The 21,386-nt window shown below is 40.3% G+C and overlaps 1 protein-coding gene across 2 annotated transcripts in view; it reads left to right on the forward strand.

Annotated features, from left to right (window-relative positions):
* Positions 1-21,386, forward strand: part of UST (uronyl 2-sulfotransferase) — a 163,681-nt gene that overhangs the window by 89,083 nt on the left and 53,212 nt on the right. For both annotated transcript variants that reach the window (XM_054195681.1, XM_054195680.1), the window contains exon 5: positions 13,093-13,246. In XM_054195681.1, coding sequence (XP_054051656.1) covers positions 13,093-13,246 — 154 coding nt within the window. The remainder of the gene's footprint in view (positions 1-13,092; positions 13,247-21,386) is intronic.

Consider the following 21,386-nt stretch of genomic DNA (forward strand, 5'->3'; position numbering starts at 1 on the left):
GCAAGGGCAGCTATCCTGGGCATTATTAGTCCAGTGACCAAACTTGCTTCTCGTTTGGCGTTTTATACCTTTTGAAACCAAGCTTTTGTTTGCAGGAAGGGATAAGGAAGGCTTTATTCTCCTTCCTCCTGCATGTATCGAGCTGGCAGACAGGTAGGAGATAGAAGGCATGTTATCTTTGCTGCCCTTTTGGTAAGCTCGAAGGTCACCGTTGGGAAAAAAGGACTCTCTTCCACTTGCCCGGCACTTCTCTGCTTGAGGGCTTTCAAGATCTGTAGGGATTGCATTAAGCCGTTTAAAGCATATCAACCAAGGTACTAGGGAAACAGAGAAAATGTAAGCAGAGTCATGCAAAATGTGAGTCTGCTTTGCTTTTGCTTATTGGTACTTCTCAGCTTCCCAAACAGTAGTAAGAAAAATAAACTTGACTTTTGTTTAACATCACTGATGTGAATAGCCGCAAGGACAAATCACTTGGATTTTTACCCTTTGCACCCCGCACCTGCTTATAAACCTGTCAGCACTTAAAGCTCTCTGATGATTCAGAAAAGCATCACGGGATTTACTTATGATGGTTTCCAACTGAAAAAAAAGGGGCTATATCTTCTTTCCAGAAGAAATCTCTAGTGGAAGTGAGCTAAGCCTTCAGTGGTGAATTTGAGCTCATGCATGTTTCTGAGGCACCATTAGTTTTGCTGAACAAAGTTCTGAAAACTTGAAAACCTCATCCTGACCTCAGTGCTTGCCAGGGACATTTTCCCCTCATTTTTGAACAGTGTTTTGGGAGTGCCTGCTGGTTCAGCTGAGTAAATGAATCCTCATTTTACTCTCCTACATCTTTATCTTTTAGTTCAGTACCATCTTTTCTCAATCCAAACTAGTGCAAAGAGGTAGACAAAAAGGCAAATCTTAAAAGGATGCATTAAATCTTCTCTGAATTTTTACAGACATAAATCTAATTAATTGCAGCTTCAAAGAGAAGATAAAAAACTAAGTTTCTCGCTCTTCTTTGATGTGAGTGAATTTCTACATAGCGCTTGTCACAGGAGAAGCTTTGTTTCCAGTGGTTTGCAGGTTCTATTCCCAGTCTCTCCAGTGCAGCTAGGGCTAGCTTTAGGAGATGGCCCAGTGCGCTGGGAGGTTGGCTACTCCATCCAGTTCATCTTGGGACTGTTTCTTGTGGTGCTGTTTATTGAATTCTGCTTTACTTGTGGGTGAGGCTTTTCATTATGACTCTGGGGTCATTGTCCTGCTCATTTCATCCGAAATGCTGGACTGACCTCTCCATACCTGGCTTTCTTTTAATAACCCCACTTGGAAATGTTCTTATATGCAGAGGTAAATGTTTCGGTGCTTTTTCATTTCATACTGGCTGTTGCTACTGGGGCTAGCCCAGCATGGGATTTTCTTGCTCTTGATTGGAAAAAGAATGTATTTCTCAGAAGTATTCCATGAAAGCGTCCAGGCTGCATTTGAGGGCATTGAGTTACACCGCTTCTGACACTTCCTCGGGCACTTGGTTCCAGTTGTCTATCAACTTTGCTGTCAAATTATTGTGGCTAATTTCTAATGTGAACTTCTCTGGCTTTTGCTGCTTATTGCATGAAATGCTTTTTTTGTTTCCTGATGTTTCTCCCCATGAATCTATCTGCTGCTGCTGTCTCCACACACCTTTCGCTCTTCCAGCAGGTGTTTTCCTCATCCATTTAATAACTCTGTGACTCTTCTCTGAAATTTCTCCAGTAGCTCCATAGTCTTTATTAAGTGGAAGCATCAGAACTGTACTCTGGACCTGGATCAGCTTCACTAATGCTTTATATGGTAGACTAAAACCCCACTTTGTAGTCACCATGCAAAAGCTGTGGTTGCGCCAGAGCAATCTGGGCTTCCAGGGCAAATTGTTTTTCCAGTGTCTTTCCTAGATCCTTTCCTAGTCACTGTTTACCAGGCTGCCATTTCCCATTCTGTAGGAAAGGCCTTTATTCCTTATTCTTAAGTGTATTAACCAAGGGGAAAGAAATGGGTGACATGAAGTGTGCAAAATTACCAGCTGCTGTCCTGCTGCAGTGTATGTCGTGAAGCAGAAAATACTTTGAATAAAAAAAGGAAATCTCACTTGATATGTATGTGTTTTCTCAGAACGCTGAGATCTGTTGTCCTATGTTAAAAAAAAGAAAAAGCAACTTTTTTCTCACATGCCCAAGGAGCTCTAGAAGTTGTCAATCATAACTGCACTGTGGTCTGTAGCGCATGGGGCAGAGGCACCCACCTCCACTTGTGCAGAACTCAGGAATTCAGGAGTTTGCCTCCACGCAGGGATGTGCGCCCGAAAAGGGCGCATTGCAGGACCAGGATGACAGCTATCATTTACCTCTGTCATATTCCATTTACTTTTCAAAGTCAATGTGCATGTATTTAAAAAGATTTGTAGGAGCCATTAAATTAGTAAAAATAGTGATAAATTTTTTTGTCTCTTTCTGAATTGAAGTTTATATATTAATGTTGGTGGGAAAAGCATCCAAAACGTTAATCAGAAGTAAATATTAAAGAATGTCTCTACTCTAAACAGGTAAAGAATTACATGCTGATACATTTGCTGAGACTGCAAGTCTTGTTGGTAGATCCAAGCAGTACAGTGAATAACCTGCAGAGAGACAAAAAGCTATTTCAGGGTAGCTGCAGGTTTTTTGCTGTGTTTCATCATATATGCCACTTGTCATCTATTTATTTAGCCTGAGAAAAAATGAAGCAGGAAGAAGCTTCACGTTCATGGAAAAGCCCCACTTGACCTCCTAGTAATCTACTGCTGAATTAAGTGACTGTAACGTTCTTTGGGCAGCTACTCAAGATGCTCAGCGTGTGCTCCAAGTGTAAAAGGTTTCAGAGAGGCAGAAAGAATGTTTGCAGGAACGCACTGGGGGTGGTGGGGCCATGGGTTTGGGTCAGGATGAGTCAGGGATGGGGAGAATTGTGCAACTCCTGTTTTGGACACAGGAAGGCAGCTTTCCTCCCTCCCCAAACTGTTCTCTTCAGAGCATGCGCTCGTGGACACCAGTTTGGGCAGAGCAGAAAGCTTGGTCACTCCCTTCTGTCTTGGGGTAAAAGAATGTTACTGGGGAATGCGTAAAAGCCTAAAGATGCGCCTCTGTCATTGACTGGTAAGTGGCTTTTGCTTGTTTAAAGGCTGGCTGATTAGGTCAGGGTAAATTCATACGAGGGAGAAGCATTAAAAAGACCACCCAGAGAGAGAAACAGGCTCTTTCATGTCTCACTGGAGCCATGAATTCTTTCATTTCTGCAGTAGTCATAGGCCACTGGGGAATGATCTCCTTTAAAATTTCCTATGATGTGGTAGGGAGATGCAGAGATAAAGCATGGACTCAATTTAATCTTACATTTTAATTAGCCCTTATAATTCAGTTCATTATATCTTATTTGTTTGAAGCCAGGATGAATTATCACCCAGCATTAGCATGTGAGGAGTCGCGGTGCTGTCGGGCTGCTGCCCTCTTCTTCCTTGCAGCTGCAGTTTAATATCTGCGGTGTGTATTTAGGATGTGCTCGAGGGGAGGGGACAACGCTTTCCTTTTAGCATAATTTTCTAAGGAAGTAAGACTCGTACAGCAGCTCCAGCTGTTCCGTGTGTCTTTCCAGTTTCCTCTCACACCTAACTCCTAAATAATTTCTGAACCTGTGGGCCAGTTTCAAACCAAATTTGGAAGGCTGGTAGGAGACCCGGAGGCAACCACAGTGCTGCAGGTACATCTGCTGAGGAGAAAGCCAAGCAAAACAGAGCTGCTGGACCTTCTGCTGGGCCACAGCCAGCAGCCACCTCCCTGTGCCCTGCTTGGGTGCCAGCCCCAGCTCTGCCGTGTTCCTCCTGCTTGGTGCATTGAGGGATGTGGGAGGACAGGTTTTGGGGGAGGAGGGAAAGATATGTTGGGTCTTCTGCTTGGGAAGGTCCTTGCCTTTAGTCCCTGGAATCAACAGAAGAAATATTTCTGGTTTTCTGTTATTCATTAGCAGAGTTAATGTGTAAAGTTCTTGTTTTTCTTGAAAAACGTTTTTGGTAGACAGTCTGTATCAGCATTACTGATTTTTATTTTTTTTTAATATTACTTTTTTAAACAGACACAATGGCCAACATTAGCTAATAAAAATAAGTAAATCGGGCTGCGATAGCAGCAGACAGTGTCACATGCTGTAGTGCTGATCAGTTTGGACGCTTTCCTTCAACTCTGATCTGAATTCTGATTTACGGGTAGCAGTAAATCACATGCTTTATGAAGGCAGAGATAGACAGAGATTCAGTCTGGATAAGCCCAAAACTAAACTTAGTTTCTGAATATTGTTCAGGGCTTTTTGTTACTTCTCAGTTTTGTGTTTTTTCTGATGCAGAGGCAGCTCTAAAAATTACAGTTTAACACAGTACTTTGACATTACAGCATTCCCTGTTCTTAGGCTCTGTAAAATGTGTCCAACAAACAAAAAGGAGGTAAATCTTTAAGATTGTGAATAAGCTGCGTATTTGAAAGCAGAAGCACATTCTGTGCTGACAGTATGGTGTTTGAAAGCCGTGCATGTTAGCTTGTTGATCGTTTGTAAGGGTTGGATGATAAATTTGCAATTTTTTATGGAAAATAAATATCTTGCTTTACCATGACTTAACCTGTGTATGCGTCTTTGGTCCATTGATTTGGAAATAGAATTTCACTTTTAATTTTTTTTTATAGACTGGGAAGAGGTCAGTAAAACCAGGGTGATTCTGTGATGCTGTTTTTATTGACTTAAAACACAGTCATGGGATATTTGTCACAACACTCAGATTTATTAATAACTTGAGCATTCTTGTTTCTCCCTTTCTCTGGAACAAGTAATACCACACAGAGTGTAGATGTTTTGCAGGACGTGCCTATTATGTGTTTTAACCGTGCTCCACTAGCTTTTGAAAATAGTGTGCTGGGCAAATGCGTGGAGCTGGGATAACAAGATGCTGAATGCCCATGACCCTTTGAATGCAGAGTCAAGTGTACTTTGTATGGCAGTGGTTCAGTCATCGCGCACTGATTCTGTACAGCTCAGCTGTGGGAGGGATTGGGCTCTTTGAATGCCTTCTTGAATCAACATCTTGAAACAATGATCACAGCCTCAGATTATCTACTAAAGTAGTTTCATGTTGTGGATTTTTTCTCCTTAAAAAAAACCAAAAAAACAAACCCTACACACCTAGGAAATGTCATTGAAAATATGGTAACAAGAAAATTATTACGTTCTGGGTAAGCTCTTAAAAGTAGGGAAATGTCAGCTAAACTTATGTGCATGGCCTTAACACTGTGTCTTTATGTGTGTTCATTATAATCTATATTTTTTGCTAACACATCATGAAACACTTTCTACCATCATGTGAGGTCTGCCTTGTAAAGTACACATTTCATGAATGGCCACATGGTGCTGTAATCCCTCCTACATCTTTTTTCCTTTTTTATACTACATTTTTTTAATGATGTGAGTGTGTAATGATGTTTTTTAACTGTGACTTGAGGAAAGGCTAAGCACAAATCTAACGTGCAGTTTGACCTTTGTATGGTCTAAGGATTTTTTTCGCGTTTATTTTTTTAAAAAACATTGCTCTATGGTGATTTTTTCCACAGTTTTTAAGATTATCTTATTTAAAATCTATTTCTCAAGATTTCCCATGTTCTTTGCATGATAAACTTTTTAGCTTTCATTCAGCTGGTAATACGATATTCTCAGAATGGACATCATTGACTGAAATTTAATTACCGAAGATGGGATCAGGCATAACACCTAAATTATCCTATTTTTACTGTTGTTTGGTTTCTGTGCACACGTTCACACTGTAGATTATGTTACCAGTTCAGGAATAACTTAATTTAAGAAAGGTGTTGATTACTCTGAAAGAGTCCAGAAGAGAATAAAGAGAATGATCAGAGATATAAAAAATTGACCTGTGGGGAAAGACTGAAAGGGCAGAGAAAAGAAAAAAAATAGAGAAGACTGGGAAAGGGGGGATTGTGATAACACTTTAGAATTTTATATTAAAAGGTTCTGCAGAGATAAAGGGACTATATGGCTCTTTATGAGTAACGGTAGCAGAAGTGGTGGTCTTAAATTGCATTAACAGAGTTCTAGATCAGATATTTAGGAAAAGGCTTGAAAAACAAGGGCAATGAAGCAACAGAATAGATTATACTTGAGTATTTTGGAGCTGGTAGTGGCAATTGCGTAGCTGATCCTGCCTTCAGGCAAAAAGATGGATTGTGGCAGTCCCAAGTCATTTCTTGTCTTTCTCACCCTTGTGTAATGCACAATACAGACTATTTAGGTTTGAACCCAAAACCTTCATCTTTCAAGAAGGAAATTTTAAGTCTTGATTCCAAATCACCAGTAATGGAACATTTGCTGCCTTTGGCAAATTCTTCCAATACTGCATTGTTCTCTCGGGTTGTAAATAGTGACAAATAGTGAGATTTTTCTGAGAAATCCAATTGACTCCTTTTCCTTGGAACTCAAAGTACATTTTTGCCCACTATGTAAAGATTCCTTCTATCAATTTTTTTTTCCCTATGTAAATTCTAATGGGTAATTTCTTACACACTGTGGTGTAGTCACCTCTCGGTCTTCTCTGTGTTTTTCTTCCCTTCTCATTTTCTTTTCAAGCTGAAGATTTTCAGCTTCTTGACATTTTTCCATTGCAAGGCATTTGTCTTCATCCTTGTGACTCTGCAGCGAACTTTGTGCGTGCTTTGCTTAAAATGGACTCTCTTCGTGGTCACATCAGTGCTGTGACGGGTGTTTGCTCTTCTCTGCTCCCGCTTCTCGGCAAAAAGGGAAACTAGGGCTATTCTGGCCTGTAAGGTCTCACACGCTGCTGATAATCTGTAGAGGCGTGCAAGCCCTTGCCAGATGTTGTGGTTTAGGCAACAGGATACCTCAAACCAGGACACCAGAACTGCTCCTTCCCTGTGAGCATCCTCTGCTTTTGGTTCTAGATGCGTTGGGGTTTATTTGCCGTGCTGCAGTGCATGATGTTTGCTTGTCTGTCTTGCCCTGTGGCTCAAGTGGCTCCCTATCAGCAAACCACTCCTTTCATTATTCTCACCTTTTGCAACTTTGTTATCTGAAAATGTTATCGGTAGTTTTGCACTTATCTTCTGAATCATGCATTATCGTGTACGTTCAAAGCCTCAAGCATGATGATATCCACAGTTCCCTCTATTTTGTGGTGATTATGTAGAATTTCACACCTGCGACAGGGCAGCCATATTTTCACTTTCAGTTACATTGATTTTTATATTCTATACATTTTATACATGATATATACCACCAAGTTACAGTGATTTTTTTATTATACCGAATTTACTGTATTTTGTTTTCCTTACAGCCATTTCTAGCATTATCTTGAGTAGCTCTCTGTGACAGCCATTTGCATAGGGCAGCTGGAATCATTTGTGACACTCTTGATAAATGTATTCGTAAAAGAAGTTGAATATGCAGTACCGAGTGCACTGCAACATCCTTTGCATTATAACTTTCCTAAGAAGTCGAGCCCCAAGACTTTATGTGAGCATAACTATCTCAGACAAATCTGTGGTTTCATCCAATTTTGATGATATATCTTTTCTACATACCATGTTTGTTGATGTAATACTTTCCAAAGAACTGTATCAGCTGTTCTGCTATTGCTGGGAATTTATTGTAATCATTTGTAATTAGTTTTTCTGCTCCTCTACATAATGTGCAACATTTGCATCTCTGAATTATAATGAAATGTTAATCAGAGGTCCAGAGAGATCCTGAGCCAGACATTTGGGAAGTCTTGAATACAAGGTATCTGGAATTAAGTGATTTTTAAATAATGCAGAGTTTGACTATAGCTGCTGTGGAGACTTAATGTTTTCTCTCTTACTTGTTTCTAGCTGTAACTTTGCATTACATAAATGAAAACGCAATTAGTATTTCCTTCTCAAGTGTTGTCTTTACTTGGGTTGGGCAACACAGACCCAGACAGGATTTGTATCAGCGTTGGTGCTGTTCATTATGAATTTATATATTAAACTACTTTGATATCCTCAGCATAATGAAAGGCGTAGGAAAAAAAAAACCCTCATTGTTTAGCATGCGTGAATGTAAAAAGCTGACAGAAATACAACATTATATCCTCTAGGATATTTACAGGATAGTGAAATAGAGAAATAGAAGGCTTTCTAGTGTAATCTTTTAGCTATTCACTGGTCTGATGCAGTTTACTAAGCAATTCCCAGAGGACTCAGTTGTGACTTTTACAATGACATTATCCAGACACATCACTTCAGAAGCTGAAATTTTTACTATTGAAATCACAGCTCCAGAAAAGGTAATTAACGAGTGGAGTGTTGCCAGTTTGCACTATTTTACTGTTAACCTTGAGCCACTGGGAATTTTGGATCCCCGCACACGTGTCTCATTCAAGGCCAGGCCAGCCGAAGGTGCAGTTTTGAAACGAAAAGATTTGTCTCAACTCACTTTCCTCTTTCCCCCCCTCCTAATTCCAAAGAAAAGCTTGAAAACGTGGCCACAGCATAGAGTGAAGGCGCAAAAGCTGTAAGCAAGGCACTACAGACAATAGCAAGAAGATAAATTCCTTGATTTTGTAGGCTGACGATACTATGTAGTCCTAGGGAGGCAGAACTTCAGCCCGCTCCTCTGGGAATCTTTGCAGAAAGCGTAGCAGCTAGTCGTTGTCAATGATTCTTGGAGCATCCGAGATGTTCCTGCTGCCTTGTGTGCAGAATAGGGTTGTTTTGCCACAAGTGCATGCTAATATAAGACTTTTTAATAACTTTTGATTTCAAGATACCTTTTTCAGAAGATAGATTTTGATGTAACTGCATCATATTTTAAGTCCTAAAAAGGTGAAAGTTGTACATTAGTGTTTTTACGTGATGTCCCCGCAAAGCCATATGAAGCCATAAGAATTGATGTGTAAAGCTTGCTGGGCCGTTCTGCCCGCAGCCTGTGATTCTCAGTTCCATGAAGCTGTAAAAGGAAACCGTGCTTCCTTTCTAAGAAGGACACAGTATGCCTGTCCCTATTAATATTAGGTGACTGTGTGTTCTTGATTACCTCCGTGATATTGAACTTCTAGCAACCAACTCATTTGTTTAAGGGGAGACATTTTACATTAGAAGAGTAAGAGGCAGCCAAAGTCCTTACGGAGAATAAGTAGGGAGTCTTCTTTTCCTGGAGGAATGTGGTTTGCCTGCAGGGATGAAGCAGCCTGCTTCTGCTTGTGCAGAGAGTTTTGTGCTGAACGGAAACGCAGCTGCCTTCTGAAGTGAAGTGACAGGACTACCTTTATATTTTACGTTTCTTAAAAGTAATTGAAATGAAAAATAATAGGTGCTGAGAGATCCTCCATTTTACAGCCAAGCAAATCACTTTGGCAGATTTTTTTTTTAATTTCTTGTATTGTTTGGGGTTTTTTTAACTCATCTTATAAAGGGTTTGTAAACGGTTTTGAACAAAGATTTTGCTCTTGTAAATAATAAAATTGGAATTCATCAGAAACATTCTTCTAAGGGGCAGACTTGCAACACCTGGCATACCTCTCAGGCCTTTTTTTTCCCTTTTATTAAAAAAAGGATGGGGGAAAATATTATTAATGAACCTAAATATCATTGATTGAAGCCTGCAAATATGCCAGTTATTTTGATGAGGACTCCAAAAACATACCTGTCACAACACAGCAGTTAAAACTAATGGGATTTAATAATAGACACTAAATAAATCAGGAAGAGCACTGCAGAGGATCGGTGTGTACATTTTCAGCGCGCTGCTGGAGTGGTGGTGTCGTGGCCCACTCCACCCAGTTGCAGTGGTGTGCTGGACATGAGAATGATCAAGTACCTTTATCCTGCAGGATCCAATCTTGATCACGCTCAGAGAAAGCAAGCCTTCTGCTCAGGCCTACAAAAATATGACTGTGTCCCTTTTTGCATCTTTCACAATAGATACTTGAGTATAAATAAGATGACATGATGTATAATGAGAGCACAATGTGTTATTGTTTGCAAGAGCATTTTCATGTGGGTGTTGTTAATTTGAAAAGTTTCACTCTGAAGAGCTAAGCAATATTTAATATGTAGTGATTGATGGGTACCTAAAAATATGCAGCGCATACTTGAACAAATGGAGTATTGATTTCCCTTCTTTTCCTCTAAATAGCTTAAGGTTATTGATTTTTAACCAGTAGGATTTTTTGTGTGATGTTGAGTGCTGCATAGCTTCTGTAAAAGAGTCTCAGTATGGACCATAGAAACAAATGGTTGGAATTTGAAGCATTATGAACTATGTTTAAAAAAAAAATGCAGATTTGAATAAGAGCCAGAACAGACTTAATTTTTCTAAAAGTTCTCTGCTTGTTGCCTGGTGGAGCAAGTGCAGCTGGGTGTAGACCAGGCTGGTTACGGTGTGTAGGAAAGCAGAAATTTGAGCTGTTGTGTATTTGGGGGGGAGTGAGGGGGACACAGTCTCCATTTCAGAAATGAGAAGTTCCTCTGGAGGTCTTTGTGAAAGAGTGACCTCCCATCTCAGCTGTCCTCTTGGGACAGACAAGTTTGCATGCGCCTCTTCTCCCAGAGCTATTGGTACTAAATTTACAGTTCACGTGTTCAGGGAGATGACCTTACCAGCAAAAGGATGGGCTTTGACACTTTGGTGGATTAGTTACGCAATCCGGCCCCTCCTTTTACTTCAGAAAAGATAATATGTGTTGAATATTTCCATCTAGATAACTAATAGCTGCCTGCTTTTGATTTTTCTCTCTTCTGTGGGGCGTTTCAGTTTAGCGTCCTCTACAAAACCCGGGCAGGATAACCCTGCTCTCTTGCTTCTTGGAATCTTGTAATCTTTCTGTCTCTATCTTAAGACAACTTGCTGCTGCTGTCATTGCTTCTTGCTGTCTTCATTGCTTCCCCTTTTCTTTGATCTTCTCCGTTCCCTTCTGTCTTTAGATTGCTGCTGATCTGCATCACGGAGCAGGAAAATAACGTGTTCAGTAATTTGGGTGCAACCTCCTCTTGCCAGCAATTTTGTTTGAAAAATGTAGTTTTCATGGCCACCAGCCATTGCATTCACCAAAAGCTTTCTGTTTGAATAAATATTGTCAAAGCTTAATGCTCTCCTTGTCCTATGGTATTTGCAGGAATGCCTTTTTTTAATGTAGGTTTTATTTCTGTGTAAGGACAAGCTCAGAGAAGAATTCAGGATACTGAATTTGGGATACTTCCCTTGCATACCCATGTCCAAACTGGGCTGTGCACTAATCAGGAAGCAAGGAGCATCTGCCTTTTAATTGGACTGTTTTAAAATTTTATGCTGTCTGTGCAATTTCAAATTATGGCAGTGATCCTACAACACTGAGGTCAATGAGATTACTGATATGCATAGTTATTCATGAGACAAGCCTTTGCAGACTGTATTTAGTGGTCTGGGGAATCATGCAGAATAAAAATCAGGTTGAAATTGTATGGGATTTTTCTCTTGTCCTTTACTAGAATTCATATTTTTAAACAATTTGGCTGGCTATTTAATATTTATGAGGAGCCCTGATCTTTTATTATACATAGTCAATTATTCATCTGACTTAAAATATGAAGAGAAGCTGACATGATTTTTTTTTTTAATCTAAAGGGTGTCTTCAGTTTTCTCTCTTCTAATCTAATATTTTACATTTTAAAAGAAAATATATAAATTGTGACTCATAAAATCATCAGAACGGCATTTAAATACTTAAATATGGCTATATCATCAAGCTCCCAAAAATAAAACATAAGCTAGTGCTTCAGTAAGAGTTGTTCTCCTAAATTGTGGAAACAGAAGGGAGAAAGACAATTTGTGTTCTTAGATCACGTAAATTCCCAGTTGAATTTATCCTATGAACTTCTCAATCCAAAAAGGTTTTATTTTATTCTTTATCTCACAGCATTTGTAGACGGTAAGTCTGTTCTGTAGCATAAATGTCCATTCTTCAATTTTGTCCACAGAAGAGTGTAAACTACTTTAGTTTTTACATTCTTCCAGTTAGGCCTGTTCTCCTGATGCAGTGTATTGATGTAAAATGGCCAGTCAATACTGTGAAAATAATCACAGACCCCTCAAGCTCCCTTTTCCCCTTTACTCTTTTCGTATCCCACCTATTAAACTGAGGATGTTTGTTGTTAACACCAGGCGGAGGCATACAAGAGGGTAAATTGGAGCTGACGAGGCTATTCTGGTTTATCTGCTTGTCTTTAAGTTGCAGGTACCTGTGATGCATTTTGGTTTTGTGCAGGGCCTGGTCACAGCTGGTGTTACCCTTTCCTTTTCCTTGGGCTTGTGTGTACTTGAAATTGATACTTAATTTCCTTTTTGAAGCTGCTTTTTTTGAAAAGATCTTCATGAAGTGCAGTACAAGGATAAGGCATTGCATAACCACGAAATAACCTCAGATGCAGCCGGAGCCAGCGGTGCAGGCTGAGGGTGAGGGAGGAAGATCTGCACAAGTTCCGGCAAATATAAAGGTGGAAATACCATTCATATCTGTTCATCCAAAGGAAAGAGTTTGAAAAATGCTTGAATGTTGCAAAATCCTGTGCAGGCTACTACGCTTACTGTACAGGTGAAGGTGGTGCAAGGTGCAGTTAGTGTTAGGTGGTGCCTGCTCTCACATGACTTCCCTAGGTGGGAAATGTGTGTTGAGAAGAAGAAAATGCTCATCCTCGGATTCAGCTGCAGAAGGTTCTTCATCTGAAAACAGCAAGGACAAATCTCAAGAAGCAAAACTACTGACACAGTGGAAAAAAATGGTCTTAAACTAAAATGTTTGTAGTACGCGTGTAGCTTTTAACGAGATACCATATTTACCATTCAGCCTACAGAGATCTTACATGCTTTTACAAAGTTTTGGGAACTACTTGTGAGCTTCTTAGTTTCACTCTTAACCTTGTAAAAGCTCTGAACTTCTGTAGAGGGTAATTTGAAAACATTCAAATGAAAGATGTGCCTGTGTGGAACCTTCTGATGAGATTCACCCATTTTTCTTCCCACCAGGTTTGGAGGAGACCAGCCAGTGTACATCAATATTATTAGAGATCCTGTCAATCGATTTTTATCCAATTATTTTTTTCGACGTTTTGGAGACTGGAGAGGAGAACAGAATCACATGATCCGTACCCCCAGCATGAGGCAGGAGGAAAGATATCTGGTATGTTTAAATAAAAGGCTCTGGTTACCTACTTCCCAGCATGAGTAGGTAATGCTGATGTTCGAACTGGATGCTTGAAAAGTGGGAGACTGAGGCGTCTTCTGTCTTGTGTTTTTTCCTCTGTCTTTGTCTTGCCTGGTCCTTACTTCGGTCAGCTTTAGTATGTAGAGTGTTGCTGATGAATTCAGTGATCCAGTTTGATCTTGTATAAGATGACAGAAAGTCCCCGATCGCCACCGTTGAATTATGGTCCTTTCCCTGAGTTAGATTTGCAGTGTATAGTGGTTAGGCATAATAATTTTGCCTGTATTTATCACTGTGAATATTCAGACAGATTTTTAGGTTGGAACTATGTCTATAACTGCGCAGCCCCAGAGGAAAATTGGGAAACGGAGCAATTCAGTGAGTGCAAGCCCCTAATGTTCTTGCTGGTAAGTTGTGCAGAGTGTTCTTTATACCAGGGCTCTGATCTCAGTTCTTGGTTTGGTGTTGTTGCCTTCTTTTGGATTAAGAAGGTGGCAATAATGCTGGATAAGCTGTAATAATTTTTAATTTTGCACAACTGCTGAACTGTCATAACGCCTGTCAGCCTTGCTCACAGACCAAGGTCCCATGGCAGTAGTTGTTCTATGAGAATGAGAAATACAGGAGCTAGGAAGGTGGTCGGTTTGCTTCTTAGTGATCTCTGCATGCACACTGGCACCTCCGTAAGAAGACAAAAAGGTCAAATTAATTCTTACTCTCTCTATAAAGGAGATAGAGTTTGATTGGACTCCGCCTTCAGCCACACTTGAACCTGAAGAAGGTTCAGTGACACGGTGGTGACAGGACAGCTTGATAGTGTTCTATGAGAAGTAGCAGGCCAGACCTAACTTCAAAACAAGAGAGGGCTGTGGCTTCTGGAGAGCAGAGAGGATGTTTTGTGGATGTTTTGGAGGGGCAGTGGAGTACAGGATGTGGAGGAGCCATGAAGAGCATGGCTCTGAATGACTGCCACACAACACGTTTCAGTCCTAGCTGATGTCAGGTGGATTCAAGAAGGGCCAGAGTTTTTTCTGGATGACAGGGCTGTGCTGATTTCTTTTGTACTTTACTACTATTGTTTGTCATGTAAAGCCCTGTGAACAGATAAGCCTATAAATTATGAATGAACGAAGGGGGGGGGAGTATCAATGTAACCATGTATAGCCTTAAACTTCAGTGACATCTGCTGTACAGATGTAAACTCATTTCAGTAACGTTGCAAAGAGTTTCCTGTTTGCTATATGGCTAGAGATACCAAAGAGGTCCCTGCATCATCTGAGCAGGTTTTGGCCTCCTGGTGTGCAGAGCTGGAAGGCAGTCCCAACAGCTTTGCATGCTGCGCGCATGGAGTTTTCCTGGGTCCCCGCCGGCGAATGGGAAGGGGCGTTTGCAGAAATGAATGAGGGGTGGGTTTTTTAATACATTATTATTTTCTTAGCGCTGTCGTGTTTTCTTTTCTGAAAATGTTAAAAATGAGCGGTACAGTCTGTACTTCACTCTGAGTGCCTAGGCTTCTCATTTGAAGTGGAACATGCAAGGATTGGCACCTCTCATGACTGACTGACTGACTCTGTAAAAGCTGGTATTAATTCAGTACTGCCTGTGCAGTTTAAGATGTGATATGTACAGCCAGTGAAAGTTTACTTCAAGCAGAACTGAAATGAATAGATCTAATTCCTGTTGTTTGTGTTGGTTTAAAAGCTAATAGAAAGAAATCACCTTGCATTTTCGTTTGTGTTGGGATGTTCTTTGAGAAATTAATTATTTATGAGCACACGCACATGAGTACACATATACAGATCAGTACAAAAGCTGTAATGAAAAGGAAATAAAAAATGGCCATCTGAGGTCAGTAGTCATTTTTTTCAAAAGGCAGTTTGTCGGTCTGAGGCACCATCAGCATCCTTCATAACAACTATTCATGCTTTTTTGTTTTGATCTTCTCTGTTGGTAATTCAGTGTTAGAAGCCTGGAAACATTTTTGGAGTCTGTCCTCCATCCCTCCTTGGCAGACTTTGGCTGTCACTTGCGCCGCTCTAAGAGGACGGTTGCTCCTGTCACAGTAACATATAGGCCACCCGCCAGTGAAATTCATTTTAACAAAAGCCACTCATTCAGAATGTTAAGCATTTTTAAGACTTGGGCTATCCAACCACATAATATATTGCATGACTGCATTTTAATCTTTTCCTCAGTGGTGCAAGGAAATCTGCTGGCATATGTTTTAAAACTCAGGTTGATGGATTTTGTGGAATGGTAGCTTCAGAAGTCTGCTAAATCAATTGCCTGATCTAGCTGTGAAGAAAGCGAGCAGCCGGTTTTACCTCTGAGCATGAGCCGGTGTGGCCCTTTAGCTGATGGCTGGCAGGATTGCTGGCCTCAGACCTTTTGCAATTCTTCCCTCATATTTTTTTCTTTTATTTTAATTGAAAACTCATCATAAAGCATTGCTTTTTTACAGGGGACTATTTGAAGGATAAGCTTAGATGTAGCATACAAAATAGTTTCTCTATTGATGACAGTATTAAACCCAAGTCATTTGGGATGAGGTGTGCCTGACTGCGAGCAGATACGTGAAAGTGGAGGGGAGGATACGAGAAGCTTTTATTTTTCTTCTTCCATCATGCCTCAGATCATAAGCTAGGAAAACACAAAACTGCTGAATGCTCCACAAGGTTGAGCTCATTGCTGAAGAGTGTGAGAAAGCTTTGGGTTGACAGTAGTTATAGATTTACGAAATGGACTAGAAAAGCTGTAAATGTAACTCCTCTCTCTTACCAGGAGAGACAGGTTTGCCTGAGGAAAGGTGTCTTTTGAAACTGGGGTATTAGGGGCTAATTGTGCTTTTCTCAACCATGATGTTCCTGGCTTCCTATCTCTTGGAAAGTGTTGCGGGCTACTGGGAACCTTTCCAGGCCATCCTGGCATCTTGGTCAATAGCTGCCAGCACTGACCTCCTCCCTTGAAAAGCTGAAGGCAGTGTGCGTTTTCTCTTAGAAACTGCTGTGTAAAAGAGTGGGAGCTCCGCACCTCTATACAGCGGGCTCTGAAGGGAGAAAGAGCATTTTAAAATCATGTTTTGTATCTGATGAAGTCCTGCTTGGCCATCGGGTTGTAATATCCTTAGTGGAGGCATTCCCCCCCCCCCAGTTCTGATCCTTAAGAAAAAAAGGGGGGTGAAGTCTCTGGGTGCTGTTTTTTTTAACTTTGAAAATCTGAACTGCTGACATCGCAAAGATGAGAAACGGAGACAGAAATTTTCACCGTTCGCTGATCATTTGAAATTTTCTCTGAAGGGAGCTTCAGGCTTTGACTCTTGTTCCAGAGAAAACAACCATTCATTCAGGAGTCAGGTAAATTGTTTTAAATGTCCGTGTTTGCCAAAATTTAGTTGAAAGCCAGGATGGAAAACAAGCCCTTTATTCAGGAGTCAGATATGGCAGAGCTGCTGCAATGTGAGGCTTTCCACCCACATCAGCTACCTCCTGGCCCTGGCCCACCGCTTTCTCTGCTGGCGTGAGTTACTGTCAGTGACCTGCAGAGATCAGTGCCAAGCTTCCCCAAAATAAATAGTGGCAACGCGTTAGTGTGGAATATGTCAGAGAGGTAATGGTCTGAAATGGCGGCGAGCACCTTGGGTCGAGTCTCAAGCACACACTCATGTGAGAGTCACCCTACCCTATGGTCCTGTCAGATGAGATAAATTCACAAAAGTGAACTTAAATCCAACATAGCGAATGTGTTTCAGGGTGAACTAGAGTTCTTAGAGTCAGTACGCTTCAATAAAGCAAGTAACCCCTTATCGGTGCAGCCGTGAGTGCTGCTGGTACCAAGCAAAAGAAGAATATGCACCAGATGATTTAGTTTAAGGCCTGAGAGTGCAGAAGGTAGGAAGCGTACCTGATAAAGAGAGAGGACGACCATAAATATTTCAAAGCTTTGTATTAAAATTGTCATTTCTAGAAGGTTTGTTAGTAATTACCTGGTATTTATTACAACTGCAACGTGAGACATCAAATATGAAAGGTACGTATGGGTCTTCCATCTTTCCTTAATACTTGCTAAAACAAGTATTGCTTGTTTTAGCAACAAAACTTGCTAAACAAATACTTCCTAAGACAGCTACGGCCAAAATGAGTGTGTGAAGCAGTCCAGGCTGTGTATTGTTGACTAAATTGCAGGAAATCTGGTTATATGCAATTCTGATCCCTGTTAGGCTCACAAATAGCATGGCTCCTAACTCACTCAAGTACAAGACCTAAACACCTTTGAGCTAATTTTTCAGAAGAGAGAGGTTTTGTGTAAAAAAGATTGTTTCAGTAAATTAAGAACTTGTCACCTTCCTATAGGGTGTTTCAGATTTTCATTATAATTAGCGGTTAAGTTTGCACCGCATCTCTGTCAGCCTCAGCATAGTCTTTCAACTTCATCTCTGAAAATAAATACGCTTTTCTCAGCAAAAAGTAAAAATATTCTAACAATATTCAGCCTCAGTTATGCTAAAGATTACTCATGCAAGTAATCCCATAAAGGAGCATCTGTCTCTTTGTGTTTTAAATTAAATGTTTAAGTATTTGTAAGAAGTATGTTAGGATTACTGCAAAGGAGGGAAGTAAAATTCAGAGGAAGTCAGGAAACTTCAAAGTCAGATTTCTTAAAATAGGGACCTCTCCTGTGACAAAGATTGGCTTTTCTTGCCAAATATTTAAATCAATGTTGTTTAGGTTATTTCATAAAGTTCTGACAAAATTATAGAAAAAGCTGAACAGTTAAACTCCATAGAATAATTTTTTGTATTCATGAATTTTGAGAATTTCCTGTTATGACTATGTAGTTTTTCATTAACGTAAGAATATTTGCCAAATACATTTAGCCAGTTTTATTATTTATATCCCCAAATCTCTATCTACAATGAAAAATATTCTTTTACCAGTTGCCTTGGTTTTCTGACAGCAGCTAGCTGTTTTAGTTACTGTCTTTATCTGGATAATAGAAGTATTTAGCCATGGCTAGTTGTATTGTGGATTGTCAGCAGTAGTAACACATGGAACTTTCTCCTTCGTGACTTTAGATATGTTTCTTGAAGCTTTTCAGTCTGGCAGGGACATGGCCACAAAGGAGAGACCACGGTGTGGAGCCCATGCCTCCACCTTCTGACTGTCACTCTCATGAGTGTGTTTCTGTATAAAAAAGGCAGTGGGAGAGTTGCCTGTCTGCAGGTTTGGTGGAGGGGGGTTAATTTCTATATGGGATTTTTCTGCTGAGGACCTCATAAGGGGCTACACCTCTCCGCTGATGGAACCTTGGAACTTTTGGGGAGGGTCTGGTGAACTTGGTTAACGTTGTTTAGGTTGGAAATCTGAGGCATGCAGGGGTTAAAATGATTTGCCCAAGTCTGTCCGGTGCATATCAGGCGTTAGGGAGTTTAATATATAAATAAAAAAGTACACTTTTCAGTTACTGGGTTCTGAGCTGTAGTTAAGTGACTAAACGTTTTAAGCACCTTCAGTGTTTTCCCTAACCTACCCCCATACGTACAGTAGTCATTTTTGCTCCTGTGTCACATATCGGTGCTGAGATGGTTTGAATCGGTCATTGGAGGTCCTGAGCTGCAGCGCAGCTTTGCAGCTGTAGGTCTGGTTCCAGGATCACACAGTAGCATCAATCTCTGCGGCTGGGACTGGGCTGCCGGGAGGGCTCTGCTGAAGCGCGGCCACCTGTCAGCTGACCCAATTAGAACAGTTTGCTGCTTCTTCCCTCTAATGAGTGCTTTTAATAGTCTCCAGCTGTTCCCTTTTACTGCATTAACTCTTCACAGCGAAATTTCTAGACCGTTTTTGTAACTCTTCGTCTGTTGTGTATGCTCTAAAGCACCATCTTTCCCTTAGATTCTCCCATTTTGTATTAATAATTCATTGAACCACGAAGTTAATGATAATTCAGGCGTCAGATGGATGATGGACTGGTGAAACAATTTATAAAATGGAATATTAAAGGAAATGTTTTCACGGATGACATCTACTTTTCAGTGACTTTAATTTACAAACCAATATTTTTTAATGTTCCCCTGCGGAGTTTGCATTCCAAACATTGCAGCATTATGCAATTATACGAGAGCAGGAAAATGTGCCGCCTTAATCTGTTTTCATTTACTACTCTGAGTCAATTGCATGTAGTAAATAAGCAGTATACTATTGATTAGGATTGCAGCACTAAAATATTTTATGTAATTCATAGTACATACTTACATTAACAGCAAAAGTAAAAAGATTTGAATTTTATTAGTACCATGCTTTTATTTTAATGATACCATTCTGTATTGTGTTCCTTTTTGTGGAGGCAGGATATAGGATAACCACAATATTTTGCTTCAGAATGTAAAAACGTGAGGTATTTTTTTCATGCATTGTTGTACTAGTCTGAAAATTTCTGGCTGTTGCTCATGTTAAGAAACTACACAAGAAACAAGAAGCCAAGTAGCAGAAGAGTCCCAAGTGCTAAGTACCCACAATCTTGTTTAAACTTAACATTATTACAGGGTCTAAGCATCACCAATAAGCAGTATATGGTATTTAAGACACTTGTATATATAGTAATTTATGTTCTTTTATTTAAGGACCTAGCTGTATTAAGTTGAGAATGACAAATCTTTATTTTTATGGCGATTTTGACAAGTTTGTTATGTGTGCCTTTCTGAACATGACCACCAGATAGCTCTTGATGTTCTCTTTTGTGTTCTTTTTTGGGTTTTGTGTCTTGTTGTAGCCTGGGGAACTAGTTTTCTACAGCTTCTCTATAGGAAGCTATTGTTTGTAGAGTGGAAAATCCCAAACACAGAATAAGGAGTCTAATGTATTGATGCTGGCCTTCTACAGCCGTATAAACTGTATAAGAGAAGAGGGTATGTCCCTGTTGTATTTTCAGGAGATGTATTTTTGGTGGTTGAAACAGAAAGGAGCATTCTTGTGTAGCCCGGGGATAAAAGCCAGACTTGCCTTCAGCGAAGGCAGAAAGGCAGTTTGCTGGGGATAATCCTTATTTCACATAGAAAACACTGGATTCTCAACGGACTGTTACCAGTCAGAAATGAGATTGTGTGGTGGATCGTTCTACTATAGCATCAGCTCGGTTCTCAGTAGCAGTCAAAAAAAGGCAAATCAAAAGCAACAGAGAATAAAACAGAGAACTTCATTGTGTATAAATCTGTAGTATGGTTGCATTCGACTTCCTTCATTTGACATTTGTGACCACCAGTTCCCAAAATGGGTTTGGAAGAACTAGAAAATACTCAGAAATGGGTAGGAGCAATGATGAAAGGATGGAATAATTTCCAGACGAGTAATGATGAAGATTAGGACTCTTCAGGTGAGGAAGTAGTAGACAAGTGGAAAGATATGAGAAGACAAATTTGCAGGAGGCATGGAAAAGTTGTGTCAAGGATGATTGCTTGTGGGCTGTTTCAGTGTGATACCTAGAAGATCCCAGCTGGAAAGGGCAGTTGCCAGATCCAGTTGTGGATCTGGCAAAGAGCAGACGGATGTGATGGTTTGCACAACATACGATTAAGCCATGGAAGTCGTTGCTGGACATTGTTGTGGATAACAGAAGATTATATGTGTTTAAAAAGGAAACATTTTAGGAAACATTTCTTTACAGAGGGGGTGCTAAAACACTGGAACAAGCTTCCTAGAGCGATAGTCGATGCCTCAAACGTGTCAGTGTTTAAGAGGCATTTGGACAATGCCTTTAATAACGTGCTTTAACTTGGTCAGCCCTGAATTGTTCAGGCAGTTGTAGATGATCGTCGTAGGTTCATTCCAACTGAAATAGTCTCTTCTACCCCACTCTGTTCTATCCTACTCTACTCTATTCTGTTCAGTTTAAAAAGAGTAAATATGTAGCCCTCAAGGGCTATTAATTACCAAGGCAAGATCTCTTCATCAGAAAATCTCTGATAAGTACATAGCCAGAAACTCAGGGGTACCCAGAAAAGGGTCCTGGGCATACTGTAGATGTTCCTCATAGCCTATACTGATTTTCTGAAATTAGTGACTGCTCTGGGTAACTCAAAAGCAAATTTCGTAATTACATGCTTGCAAATGAATTCTACTACTAG

Source organism: Rissa tridactyla, chromosome 3 (genome assembly GCF_028500815.1).
Source record: "Rissa tridactyla isolate bRisTri1 chromosome 3, bRisTri1.patW.cur.20221130, whole genome shotgun sequence".
Taxonomy (NCBI): domain Eukaryota; kingdom Metazoa; phylum Chordata; class Aves; order Charadriiformes; family Laridae; genus Rissa; species Rissa tridactyla.